This window comes from Schistocerca gregaria, chromosome 1, assembly GCF_023897955.1.
Source record: "Schistocerca gregaria isolate iqSchGreg1 chromosome 1, iqSchGreg1.2, whole genome shotgun sequence".
NCBI lineage: Eukaryota > Metazoa > Arthropoda > Insecta > Orthoptera > Acrididae > Schistocerca > Schistocerca gregaria.
In genome coordinates this window covers 360,045,313-360,060,242 of record NC_064920.1, presented here as the reverse complement: position 1 = coordinate 360,060,242, position 14,930 = coordinate 360,045,313, and the positions used below count along the sequence as shown (strand labels likewise).

The window sequence follows — 14,930 nt, the reverse complement described above, 5'->3', positions numbered from 1 at the left end:
CGAAGTAGAGAGGATATAAAATGTAGACTGGCAATGGCAAGGAAAGCGTTTCTGAAGAAGAGAAATTTGTTAACATTGAATATAGATTTATGTATCAGGAAGTTGTTTCTGAAAATATTTGTTTGGAGTGTAGCCATGTATGGAAGTGAAACATGGACGATAACTAGTTTGGACAGGAAGAGAATAGAAGCTTTCGAAATGTGGTGCTACAGAAGAATACTGAAGATAAGGTGGATAGATCACGTAACTAATGAGGAGGTATTGAATAGGATTGGGGAGAAGAGAAGTTTGTGGCACAACTTGACTAGAAGAAGGGATCGGTTGGTAGGACATGTTTTGAGGCACCAAGGGATCACAAATTTAGCATTGGAGGGCAGTGTGGAGGGTAAAAATCGTAGAGGGAGACCGAGAGATGAGTACACTAAGCAGATTCAGAAGGATGTAGGTTGCAGTAGGTACTGGGAGATGAAGCAGCTTGCACAGGATAGAGTAGCATGGAGAGCTGCATCAAACCAGTCTCAGGACTGAAGACAACAACAACAACAAGTAAATTTGCTTCTAGGCTTGCAATATGGATAATTAATTAGAAGAAAAAAATAATTTAATAGCACACATTAAAATGTGGAAAGAAACAGAGGTGCAAGTTTAATTATATTAGAAGTCCACGGTGAAAATTTTGCAGTGTATTAGTGAGTTATGTTCACCAAATTGAAAATAAACTGTAAACAAAACTTTTATGTTAGTGAACATGTCTGTATACATTGTATACTAGATTAGTTCATTTTGTTCCTTCACTGCAAAAAATGTTACTGTTTAATTTGTCACCTACAATTATATATATTACTTTAATTTTATATCAGTTTTACTCAAAAGAGTATAATATCAACTTTGTTCACTTTCTAATTGTAATTTGTGCATGAGGTACTAATATTGATTCCCATACCAAATGATATGACAATTAGTGGAATGAGATGCTGTTCAGGGTGTGAAATAAAATAGCATTCAGCTTTGTATATCTGAACAGAGACACTTGCTGTTGGCTTGTGGAGGCTGATTTGGAGACACATGAATGCAACTGCAGAATACACCCTTGTACACTTTTAACCTGTAGTGTGCAGACTGTGCAGAAAAATTTCTTGTAGTTGCTGCTTTATTCTGTGAGCAATTGAGTGTCCATTGATTCTATTCTTTTACATTGTTTGATTTTTAGGGTAGTGTTCTCGCAGCTACACATAATTGATAAAATAACTTATCATATAGTATTTTTATTGTGTGTACAAAATCTCTATCAATAATGCTGTATTATCAATCTTACCAAAATAATCCCTTGAAATCTGGTACTTGATGTAAAATACATGTGGTTTAGTTACTGTTACAGATATCATTCCCCTGTCAGAATTGGAAGCTTCCAGGCAGTCTATCTGTTTATCAATTTATAAACTGGTTTGTTGATTTAATCTTGGCATTCTATTTCAATTTTTCTGTTGACAGGAAGTAAGGAGCTACTTTTGGAACAACGTGTGCCAGCAAGTTACTTGGCCTTGGAAGATGTTGTCACACATCTGGCAGCTGAGAGACGACAGACTGGTGTGGACCCTGTCCTCAATGCCGAGCAGTACCGTGCTGTTGTAACAGCAGAAATGCAGTACCGATACCAGAGAACTTTCCGTGATGCAGCTGAACTACACCAAGCAACACTGTTCCTACATGATAATGGTAATCCTTTTATTCTGCTTGCATTACATTTCAGTTGCCAGATTAGCTGTGCAATTTAGCATTTATGTTTGCTTGGTTGCAGAAATGATGTACTGGTTGTTGTGCAGGCAAGCTATCAGGGATGGTGTCTCATTATGCGTGGAGTGAAAAGACAATAATGCTCAATGTTTAGTAACAGCATTCCTCATTTAAAAATACACAAAATGGTGTATAAAGACAATTCCAAAAGTCCTTACTGTGAGTAATAAGATGGTCAACTATGGATACTTAACAGTTGTGTGTGTTTCAGAATAGAATTAAACATTTCTGCAGTTACATATTTGCTTGAATATTTGGATGACACAACATTGTAATCTAGTGGAGGATATATTTTCATATCCGATGGCATGCCTGCACAGGGTAATCTCAAATGTACCTTAATTTGTCTGATAAGCAGATATGTAAAGGTAGACTCCTGTAATCTGCAGCAGTAAATAAAGACTTTTGCCATTACAGTATGTACTGACTATCAAACATTAAAGCAACTTAAATCACTGGGCACTTGTTTCTGGGAAACTTTGAAGTCCACAACAAAAAGTAAATAAAGTAGAAGAAATGCCAGTTGAAGTTGTAAACTATCACAGGATGCATTCAGTGACTCTTGATAATAACATTATCAAGTTGGAAGAGTGTTCCACATATCATGGGTCATAGTAGCACAGTTAGCTAGAGAAATTATTTTAAAATCTGTCACATGCAGTATAACAGTGCTAACAAAGTCAAACTCCCTTTCCCATACAGTAGGGTGAGACAGTGAATTCAGCAGATTCCATTGCTGAGTGGAGTGATGTCATCGAGCCCAGCAGTAGTGTTCCATTGCTGAGTGGAGTGATGTCATCGAGCCCAGCAGTAGTGGCAGTGAGAATACAGTGATTTAGTGTACCTGGTGACAATCTGCTCGAGGTGGCTGGCTGAAGAGAACTAAGCCTGTGTTCTATGACATAGTTACCACCACTTGTGATGGGCACTAATCCTACAATGTCCGTGGTTTCTACCATTGATGTGTCTTTGTCCACTGATACAAATATACTGCGTGATTCCGTGATGATCGAGGAAGATAAATGTATCAGTTTGAGATAAGGTACCCTGGGGGGTGGACACCTTTCAGAGATTGTAGTGCAAACAGAAACATAAGCTCTAAAATTCATACCTTAAGAGCTCTGAGTGCTTTTTCGTCTTTGCTACTGTGAAACACGCCTACTGAATAAGTGCTCATATTTTTTGTTGTTTCTGTTCATACTTTGTATCACTCTGAATGTTGTCTGCCATACAAACTTAGCAGCAACAGTACCAGTACATGTATTCCACTGTCAGAGGTATCGGAACAATTTTTGTTTGTAACTTTTGACGTCGTCATTTCTGGACCAGGGTCCTTTACTTCAGATTGATGAATTTACCCTTTTTCATGATCCCTGGAAGTTTGTAACATCATCACAGGATCATCCTCTATAACAGCGCATGAATTCCCTTACCTCCCCTAATCTTTCTTCCACTTAATTATTTTCACAGCAGATGACTTTATTTGTTGCTTGTCATATACACACGTTTCAGTTTTTTGGGGAATAGAGCCAAAAATTCAAAATATTAGTTAATTTTATTCATTTTTTGAATTATTTTGCTTATTTTGCTTGCCCTGCTATGTAATTGATGCCATTTACCGTCTTTTTTTTTTTTTTTTTTTTTTAAAAAAAACCTTACCTTTTATGTTCTCAGAGTGCCTTAAATATTCTTTTTTACCATTTTCTATGTTGCTGTACAGAGATACTTTTAGAGGTCCTTCTATTCTAAGTTTATTGTTATTCTAATGGAAAATCCAGAAAGGAATAATGACAGTATTATGAAAAGGATAGATTGTTACTCGCCATATGGTGGAGATGTTGAGTCGCAGATAGGCACAACAAAAAGACTGTCAAACAAGTAAGACTTACTTCAGGAGCCAGAGACTGTGGTCATGTGTGTGTGAGTTGTGGTTGTTGAAGAAGGCTTATTGGCCAAAATCTTAAATGCATAACAGTCTTGTCTGCGACTCAGTGTCCCCTCTGTGTGGAAATTTGCCTTCCCATATTTTGTTCCTCAGCACCTTGTGGTTCCACAGAAGCTACAAAGGGGTACTATGAAAAAACTTAGGATGAAATGTAAAATTAAATTATTTGAGTGAAATATGTTTAGGCAACACAGGGCCCTTTATCTAAGCACTTGGAAACTAACCTTGTGTGCATTTTTAACAACGCTGGCATATGGTTGTATTCAGCAGGTTTATTGTAAAAGACATTGTGCAACTAAAGATTGGTAAATATGCCAAGTTTAAATTCTAAATTTGATGAAGTTTATTTGTCTTTTCAGGTGTTCTCCTCCACTATGATGATGCTACGTTAAAAGATTTATATTTTCTGGACCCACAGTGGTTATGTGATATGCTAGCACATGTTGTGACAATTCGTGAAATTAACCCATTTGCTCGTACTGGTAAGTGAAAAAAAATCATTTAATACCTTCACCTGTCTTTGTTACACTGTCAACATTCCTGCAGAATTTTTTTTTTTTTTTTTTTTCAATTATGTAGTTTACACTATTGAACAAACAGTAGCATACATTTAAAGAATTTCTCTACAGTGAATTGATAGCTTTTTCCATCATGTTATATTGTTTTTGAAGTGCCTAGTTTTGAAAATTTGTGCGTAGAAACAGTGAAGTACATATGTGAGGGATGATAGGTGACAGAATATATTCTCAGTAGGAACCTTTCGTAACCTACTATATATCTGTAAATATAACCTCAAGTACCAGCAATGATAAGTTCCTTTTTCTGGAACTAAAATGAAGAAAATAAATCAAAAGATTGTATAAGCAAGACTGGATGCGTATTTAGTATGGGTTGGTGATCAAGAGAAGCCCATCAGATAACAGATAACAAAGAAATCTGGATTGAGGATGTTTAGTTTGGTTCTGAAAGCTAGTGGCTTGAAGACCTTACTTGTGTGCTTTTGTATGTGCCATCTGTGTTTACCTTGACTTAGAACTCAGGATGAATTTGCTGCTTTATTCATGAATGACCCAATTTCCTCTCTTTGTCTAGATGAGAAAACCCTTGGTTCAAAAGCTAATGTTCTCATAGTGTGTTGTCCTGTGCCATGTGTTGGCATGAAGTTTACTCGTTACATAAAACATATTTAAAACTTTAAACAACTTGGAATCTCAACAATGTAAGGAAAACATAGATTGCTGCTTACCATAAAGATGACGTGAAGTTGTAGTCAGGTGCAATTAAAAGACACTTGCACATTAGCTTTCAGTCACAGCATTCATCAGAAAAAGAAAAACATTCTGGTTCAAGCTGTTGGAGATGGTGGTCATGTGTGCATAAGGTATGCTTGCTTGTGTGAAAGTGTGTGTGTGTGTGTGTGTGTGTGTGTGTGTGTGTGTGTGTGTGTGTGTGTGAGATGTCTTTCTCTTTTTCTGATGAAGGATGTGTTCAAAAGCTTTTCAATTGTGCCTGTCTGCAACTACACACGTCATTGATGTGCAATTGATTCCAGTGAATTCTGTGAATTTTTAAAATAATAGTTTTATGTCTTTCAGACTTGCCCTGGGGAATAATAAGGTTCAAAGTCCAAGTAGCCATTCTCTTTCACACTATGTGATCAAAAGTATCTGAACACCTGGCTGAAAATTACTTAACAAGTTTGTGGCACCCTCCATCAGTAATGCTGGAATTCAATGTGGTGTGGGCCCACCCTTAGCCTTGATGACAGCTTCCAGTCTCACAGGCATATGTTCAGTCAGGTGCTGGAAGTTTTCTTGAGGAATGGCAGCCCATTCTTTATGGAGTGCTGCACTTAGGAGAGGTATCGATGTCGGTCAGTGAGACTTGGCACGAACTCAGCATTCCAAAACATCTCAAAGGTGTTCTGTAGGACTCAGGTAAGAACTCTGTGCAGGTCAGTCCATTACAGGGATGTTATATTGTTGTGTAACCACTCTGCCACAGGTCGTGCATTGTAAGCAGGTTCTTGATTGTGTTGAGAGATGCAATCGCTGTCCCTGAATTGCTCTTCGACAGTGGGAAGCAAGAACGTAAGCCTGTGCTGTGATAGTGCGATGCAAAACTACAAGGGGTGCAAGCCCTCTCCAAGAAAAACACAACCACACTATAACACCGTGCCTCCGAATTTTTGCTATTGGCACTACATACGCTGGCAGGTGATGTTCACCAGGCATTCGCCATGTCCACACCCTGCCATTGGATCACCACATTGTGACTGTGATTTGTCACTCCACACAATGTTTTTCCACTGTTCAGTCGTCCAAAGTTTACGCTCCTTACACAAAGCGAAGCTGTGCCTTATGAGCAGGTGCTCGACATGAAATCCAACTCATAGTACTTGCAGTGGACTGTGATGCAGTTTGGAATTCCTGTGTAATAGTCTGGATAGACGCCTGCCTATTACACATTACGACCCTCTTCAACTGTCTGCAGTCTCTGTCAGTCAAGAGACGAGGTCAGCCTGTACGATTTTGTGCTGTACGTGTCCCTTCACATTTCCGCTTTGCTATCACATTGAAAACAGTGGACCTAGGGATGTTTAGGAGTGTGGAAATCTCGCATACAGTCATATAACACAAGTTATACCCAATCACCAGACCACCATCGAAGTCCGTGAATTCTGCAGAGCACCCCATTCTGCTCTCTCATGATGTCTAATGACTACTGATGTCACTGATATGGAGTACATGGAAGTGGGTGGCAGCACAATGCACCTAATATGGGAAACATGTTTTTGGGGGTGTCTGGATACTTTTGATCACATAGTCAATTACCATCATCTCCCTTGTACATCTGAGTTACACTACCATCTCTAAGTACGTTGATGTCAATGGAACATCTAACCATAATGGTAGAATGAAAAAAATCCAAAATTTTTGTGGACTAACACAAAAAATGAAATAGGAAGTCTTATGTTTACTAGAATCTTTACAGAAACATCTTTAAGATATTCACGTCAAATCAGTGTAGTCTCAAGGCTGTGTAATTCTTCTTTGAGAAATATGATTTTGAAGTATGTGTGATATTTGTTGTCTACAGAAGAGGTTATTAATGAAAGCTATGTCCATAAGTGAGGTAGGGTATTTTTTTAAATTTAATATGATTGGTTGTAATATAAACAATTGAAGGAATAAAGGTAATAGTTGAGGTGTTGAGCAGTAAACAGGCAGAACTGAAATCATTACAAGGCTTTATAAGAGCTTAGAGGCTAATAGACACAAAATGCTAAATATGTGTCTGTTTTTATTAAACTGCTAGCTCTGAAGAAGCTAAATAACCATCTCATTCCTGTTTACATGCCTGTCAACCACTCCATGCCTCAGTTAATGGTGGTTGGGTACCTTTGCTCATTCCTCTGTCTCTTTACAGTTTGATATTTTAATATTTATGCCCATTAACATTGTTGTGATTTTAGACAATGATGAGCATATGTGCAGTGCTTCAGCTTCTGATTTAAACATGTGTTATCACGTGAATGTTGTGTCTGAATTTAAATTTCCAGGCGTGATGAAATTAGACGATCTGAAACATGTCTTTAAGTCATCAAACATTGGACCAGTGGACACCCGTGGTTACATTGTGAATTTGCTGAACAAGTTTGAAGTAGCACTAACATGGGACAACAGAACACTACTCATCCCATCATTGCTCCCCTCAGAAGAAAGTTTAAAAAGCAGTCATGTTCAGATAGTCAGGGTAAAGGTGCTGCAAATCATCTTCTTCTCTTTCTCTCTTTATTGTAAAATGCATGTTCTTTTTTATGCACATTATATATCTGAAATCATGCATGCATTGTATAGTTCTGAAATTCTCAATTTTCTGTTGTGTGAAGATGTAACAATATTGTTTTCTTTTTCTTTATCTTGCTTAACAAGCATGTTACTCTTGTATTATTTCATGTTATCATATCTTGCACCTTTGTAATTATCTGAAATTATTTTATTTAACAATTACTCTTATTTTATATTGTTTGTTTGTGGTGTTTAGCTATACTAGGGAACAGCAAAACTGGCTGCAGAATGGGGCATGTGAGTTCTCTCATTCTTTGCCTTCTCTTCATTCATAACTGGCAATAAGCAGCTTTTGACTTATCTGGCTTGTCTCTGACTCTTAACTACACACTGTTGTTACAGGTCATTTCTGCCACAGCTGCCATCCAGATCACATCGTAAGAAGTAACAATTACCAGACACACACCTATTGCTTAGAGGTTCTTCACTACTTAGAAGTGTTCTATGTTGGTGAAGAGAGCTATGATTCAGTTCTTGCATGCGAGTTAAGAGATCACGTTATAAGACACACAGAGCCAAACAATAGAAATACTGACATTCAGGATTATGGATGTGCAGAATTTACATGAGGAAATCACTGATGATGTTATTGTGGAAGGCTGAGTTAAATACATACACAATCCCACAAAATTTGCAAGAAAGACACCTGAGAAAAAATCATTAAGAGAATTTGATTGCTTAGTTCTTGGATACACTTATTTCTTCAGAGCATGACAGTTAAAAAATAATAAATTATATGTATTTTTATGTTTCTTGCTCTTTTTTTCCCAAACTTGTAAACACTGCTCCCTCAATACATTTTCTTTCCTATCATATTGCCCTTTCTCCACTCTTCCAAAAAAATTTATAAGTGTAATGCAGAACAGCTGCCAAGTGTATAGTAACTGTGCTGGTGTGTTTGTCATCTACATCTACACACTGCAAACCACCATGAGGTGCATAGCAGAGCATACGTCCCATTGCACCAGTCATTAAGGTTTCTTCCCGTTCCATTCACACATGGAGCGCATGAAGAATGATTGCTTGCATACCTCTGTGCATGCAGTCATTAGTCTAATCCTTCCCCACAATCCCTATGTGAGCAATACACAGGGGGCTGTAGATACTCCTAGAATAATCATTTAAAGCCAGTTCTTAAAACTTTATTGACAGACTTTCTCAGGATAGTGTTGTATGTTTGTCTTAGTTTTGTATGATTGTTGTCTTCAGGAGTCTTCCATATCAGTTCCTTCAGTATGTCTGTGATGCTCTCCCATGAATTAAACAAACCTGTGACCATTTGTGCTGCCCTTATGTGTATACATTGAATATCTCATGTTAATTCTATCTGGTATGGGTCCCCCATACTTGAGCAATATTCTAGAACTGGTTGCACGAGTGACTGCTAAGGAATCTCCTTTGTAGATTGATTGCACTTCCTCAGTATTCTACCAATAAACCAAAGTTGTGTTAGTGTTGGTTGTGGGGAGCAGAAGACTTGTATTGTCTGCTTTGTACCAAGATTAAAACTAACGTGCAGAACTGATGAATACATAAATGTTCATATAATCAAAACTGAAATAGCTTTTTAATTTAACAGATGAATACTGAAAATGTATTTTGCTACAATATGACTTAAAATACTGTGAAAATACATTAATATAGAAAGGCTCAAGAACGGAGCTGTGCCTGATATTTCACTACAGCATTTTTCAAACATTTTCGTTACGTATTGCTCCATAGTCATAATAAATGATATATAAAGGTCATTACCCATTTCTGGTTTTAAAACTTTTTATTGCAGTTTGCTGTGTGCTGATTTCAGTAATCATGTCATTTTCAAGTGTGTGCCTAGTAATACAGTGTGCATACATTTGTCGGAAAGCAGGGTTTATTGATAAAGTTTGCTGAAGGCTTCCACATGGTGTTGGCGGGTGTATGACCAGAACTTGAATGAGTGAAGAACAGAAAAAATATAAAGGAAGCTACCTTCTATACATGACCCTCCAGCTGTCATTTTTGCTGTTCTGTAGAATAGCAGTGTTAACTGTATTGCATTTCCTTTCAATTCCTAGTGTAACTCTTATAATCCATGTTACTTGTTCAATGCTCACAATTTCCTTGCATGTAATATCATATTCAAGCTTTTCAGGAGTTACGTTTCAGTTGTTTAACTATTTTGTTTTTATGCATATTTCTGTGGTCTTAAGACACACATTTAGCAATGTATATTGATCCATTTCTATTGTAAATTGTTTGTAAAATAATCCAGTTACTTGCAAACAATAATATGAAACCTTTGAAAAATATGGTATGTAAGCATTGACATTAGCAAATTTTATATTAATTTAGGTCTCAAACAAAAAACATATTTACCTCATGATTTGAAAAATACTGTGAAATTACCGGTATAACAGTCTCTGCTAAGCTTAGTGAGTGTTAACTATCTTATGCATATTTCTGTGGTGTTAAGACACACATTTAGCAATGTATATTGATCCATTTCTATTGTAAATTGTTTGTAAAATAATCCAGTTACTTGCAGACAATAATATGAAACCTTTGAAAAATATGGTATGTAAGCATTGACATTAGCAAATTTTATATTAATTTAGGTCTCAAACAAAAAACATATTTACCTCATGATTTGAAAAATACTGTGAAATTACCGGTATAACAGTCTCTGCTAAGCTTAGTGAGTGTTAACTATCTTAGATAAATCTAGAATGTGAAAAGAAGACATTCATCAAAGGTCCCATTCAGGTTTCAGTTTCCTGTGCTTATACTGATATGCACCAAGCAAACTAATGATTGCACAATTTCTCCGTTATATCAACACTACCAAAACAATGAAAAATGCAATGCTAAATTTAGAACTAGTGGACATTAACTTCCTTTCGTGTCTCCCAACAGTGTTTGTGATGACAGTATACACTTGACATTTAGCAACACTTCAAGGTAGGTTTATTTGCTTGACTTATAATGAAGTAATGGAAGAAAGTTGAATAGAGTAATGATTCACCAAACCTAATATGACATTCAGTTGAGTGTAATTGGACCCAGCAAATACCTGGTGAACAGTATTGTGGCTGTTTGACATTTGCAGTTTTTGTATGGTGAAAATTTATCTTCTGCTTGGCCTTCTGGTTTTGTACAATGACAGAATAAGCACAAATGTTTTACAAAAACATTTTAGACAACAGGACACTTTGACAATGGCTTGGTATTTTACCTTAGTATTAATAATTCCCCTGTATACCAGGACAAGTCTTGTTGTATACCAGATCAAACTCCTACTTGAACACAAACATACATCTAGGAAAGTGCTTGTTGCATGCACGATGTTGAACAACAAAGCCTGACAGTCATTACTCACCATACTTCATGATAAAATGGTGACAAGTAAGACTTCTGTACATGAAATTAAGCAATAACATTTTGAGGAGAAAAGTACCAACAGAAGCAGAGCTGTGAGGGTGGGTTGTGTCTGGGTGGCTCAATTAGTAGAGCATTTGCCCGTGAAAGGCAAAGATTCTGTGTCCAAGTGCCAGTCTGGCACACAGTTTTAATCTTCCATGAAGCCTTATATTCATTATGAATTAGATATTAATTTTTTTTACAGTCTTTTAGTCCTATTAAGAGAGGACTTTTCAAAAATGAAATGTAGCATGAAGAATTAAGTTAGTATTAACCCACAGAAATGTGTTGCTACTATGCAGCACTAGAAGTGAGACAAAATTCTTTTTCTCTTTGAAATTTCTTAGATGCATAAATCCAAAATCAGTTTAGTGTATTTTGATTAAATAATTTGTCAAAATCACATGGTGAAATACAAAGCGTCTAACATTTAAGTTTTTGCTCTTCCATGTGTAACAAATGCATGTGCACTGCATGTTGAAACAGCTTGATATTAAAATAATAGAAATGGGAAAATGTCACTGTATTAATCTGACAACAATATGTTGGACCTGTAAATAACTTTTTTTGTCTATTTATCATTGTTTAATTTTTTTATTAAATCTGGAACTTTGTGTCAGATTCCAGTTCGGTCCCGTGGGTGGGCAGTTCGAACCAAGAAAATGGCTATTTCGAGTGCTTCTACACTTGTTGGAAATTCATCTTTCTATACACAGAGTCCAGAAAAATTTCGCTTGCAAAAACCACATAGCTCCCCAGGTGCATTTAGGATATCAGGTAATTGCATACACCAGCAAAAATGTATTACAAATTGTGTATAAGCTAGGAGCAGCTGTTCATCTCTCACTAACTATGGTCTTCTCAGTTGTTTAAGTAAAGGCAAGACCATAAGGATGTTGATTTTGAAATCTTTATTTGTTGATATTAGGACCAACTGCACCAGAAGAAGGAATGGATGTCTCAGCAGCAATGCAGTGTGAAATCACACACCGGTCTGACCCTGAATGTTCCATTCGGCGTTTGCTCTTGATGTCATATTTTCCAAGTGGTTTTTGGTCCAGACTTATAACACGAATTTTAGCAGATGATGCTATTGTAGATATTGTCAGGTCATTTTTCATTATGCCAAAGGAGGTGAGTTAACATTCTAAGTTCCACTGATTTCTACAGTGTGTATTGAACATTACTTGTGTCTTGATAACTTGTACTTTCCAAAATCACACTGTCATTCTTATTAGGTTGTTCAAGACGCAAAGTTGGCCCATGTTCTTGATGTCAGAGCTGAGTGGATTTTGTGGCAAACTGGAATGGAACTTCAGTACGCTGACACAGTTCTGTTTCGAATGAAGGAAGTTCTCCCTTCAATGAGAAACTCTCCAATAGACTACAGGCAACTGAGGTACAGCTTTTCTTCAGACATGAGGAAGTCATAGTGTACTTGAACAGATCTTTCATGCATGTTTCTATGGTTTGTTACCACATCTGAAATGAAAACTTTGCAATGATTTTGTAACAATTTTTTCATTGCAGCCAATTCATTTTTTTCTATTTTTTTCTTTCTTTATGCTTTTTGTTTCTGTGGTGCAATGAAAACTTCTTTATGTGAGTAACCTGGGGCAAGAGTGAAATACCTATTGTATACAATAAAATCAGTTTCTATGTGTAAGCAAACCAAAACATAATATGAGAAGAAAAGCATTTTTATAGCCATCAGCAGGATACATTCAGCTTCATTCTTTTCTAGTTTCAGTTTTTACAACCATCATCACTGGAAGGAAAGCAATACATTAGAAAGATCAAAACTGCATTCTATTCATACAAGACTCATTAGCAAACCAGATACAACATTACCTCAAAATGGTATTAAAATACACGCAATTTAACTATATAATGTAATTAGATAGATAAAAAAGCTACTAACCAAGTGGCAGCAGAACACACACATAAAAGAAGGTTATAATTAGGCAAGCTTTCAGAGCCAGTGGCACCATCTTCAGGTAGAAGTGTTGAAGGGGAAGGAAGAGGGTTGAAGGAAAAGAACTGGAGAGGTCTAGGAAAAGGGGTTGATTATGGAAAAGTCACCCAGAACTTCAAGTCAGGGTGGATGAGAAGGAAGGACTGATTGCTGGGGACTGCACAGGATGAGATTTGAAAACCTGAGAGCTTAAAGGTGGTAAACAGGGTAATATGCAAGATAGAGATTACTGCTAAAACATTGTGTACAAGTTAATAAGAGTCAGAAGTTAAGTGCATTGTACATAACAAAGGTAGGAGGGGGATGGCAAAAAATAGACAGGTAAAAAAATGACAGATTTAGAAAACTAAAAGGGAGTGAAGAAATGAGTAGTTACTGTGAAGAAATGTTGAGACCAAAGAAATTAACGTAAATTAAGACCATTTGGGTGGTGAGAACCATGGGCATGTTTGTAGTACTACTTCCCACCTGCGGAGTTCTAAGAAACTGGTATCTGGGGGAAGAATCCAGATGGCACATGTGCTGAAACAGGCACCAAGGTCATAATTGTTATGTTGTAGAGCATGCTGTGCAACAGGATATTGTGTGATGCCAGTATACACCCCCTGCCTACACCCATTTATTATAACTGATGTAAAAGGCTGAACAGTGTTTACATAGCAGCTGGTATATGAAGTGTCATTTCACATCTTTCTCTCCCTTTGATAGTATATGTTTTGCCAGTTACAGGGCTGGTATAGGGAGGGTGCATAGGGCAACTCTTGCAGCATGGGCAGTCACAGGGATATGAGCCATAGGTTAGGGAGATGGGTGCAAAAGGAGTATAGGGTCTGTCAAGAATATTGCAGAGATTGGGAGGGTTATGAACAATTCTGACCACGATGCCAACTTGATCCACCACAACTAGCTCAAAATCATCCCTTATAAACATCCCAAGAATTCCTCACATCCAGCATTGCTTCACAATCCTTCCTCAGGTCCCTACAACTTGACCATAACCTGTCCTCTACAGAACTCCAGGCTTTACATTCCCTAAAAGCTAATGACTCTGTCATTATCCTCCTAGCAGACAAAGGATCTACCACTGTGGTACGTGGCTGAAAGGAGTATGTAAGTGAAGGTGTATGCCAACTGTCTAACACCTCTACATACAGCCTGTGCCATCAAGATACCAACCATGTGATTCAAAGTGACTTGCAGGCCCTCCTTAAAACCTCAGGCCCCCCACAAGGACTGTCACCTCAATTCGTAAAACTTCTCACTCCATCCAAACCACACATTCCCACCTTCTACTTTCCTCTTAAGATCCACAAAGCCAATCATCCTGGTTGACCTGTAATTGCTGGCTTCAAAGCACCCACCGAATGTATATCTCCCTTAGCTGTTCAGCACCTACAACCCATAGTACAGAGGCTTCCTTCCTGTATCAAAGATACCAACCATTTCCTTATTTGTCTGAAATCCATGCCTGTCCCACTCCCACCGCACACGTTGCTTGTCCCCATAGGTGCCACCTCCTTCTGTACCAACATCCCCCACATACATGATCTGTCTGCTGCTGAACATTTCCTCAGTCAGCACCCACCTGATTCCATACCTATGACATCTTTTCTGCTCACCTTTATCTACTTTATACTTACCAACAACTACTTCACCTTTCAGGGCAGACATACAAACAGATGAGATGTATGGCCATGGGAACCAGGATGGCTGCTTCCTATGCCAACCTTTTCATGGGTCACTTGGAGGTGGCTTTCCTGGGGTGCATAATACTTTATCCCTTGGTTTGGTTTAGGTACATTGATGGCATCTTTACCATATGGACTCATGGTGAGGCTGACCTGTTAAAATTCCTGGAATTTATGAATACCTTCTCACAATTAAATCTCAAATGGTCCTATTCCAAATCCCATTCCATTTTCCTTGATGTTTATCTCATCCTCACCAAAGGACAGCTACTCACCGAATG

The 14,930-nt window shown here is 37.5% G+C and overlaps 1 protein-coding gene across 5 annotated transcripts in view; it reads left to right on the top strand.

The window, feature by feature from the left end:
- The window catches only part of LOC126346074 (leucine-rich repeat serine/threonine-protein kinase 1), a 365,038-nt gene that overhangs the window by 275,996 nt on the left and 74,112 nt on the right, over positions 1 to 14,930 (top strand). For 4 of the 5 annotated variants that reach the window (XM_050002155.1, XM_050002159.1, XM_050002158.1 and 1 more), the window contains 6 exons: positions 1,492 to 1,716; positions 4,099 to 4,221; positions 7,302 to 7,501; positions 11,607 to 11,763; positions 11,915 to 12,120; positions 12,225 to 12,385. In XM_050002155.1, coding sequence (XP_049858112.1) covers positions 1,492 to 1,716; positions 4,099 to 4,221; positions 7,302 to 7,501; positions 11,607 to 11,763; positions 11,915 to 12,120; positions 12,225 to 12,385 — 1,072 coding nt within the window. The remainder of the gene's footprint in view (positions 1 to 1,491; positions 1,717 to 4,098; positions 4,222 to 7,301; positions 7,502 to 11,606; positions 11,764 to 11,914; positions 12,121 to 12,224; positions 12,386 to 14,930) is intronic. The other variant, XM_050002156.1, reaches the window with a different exon arrangement.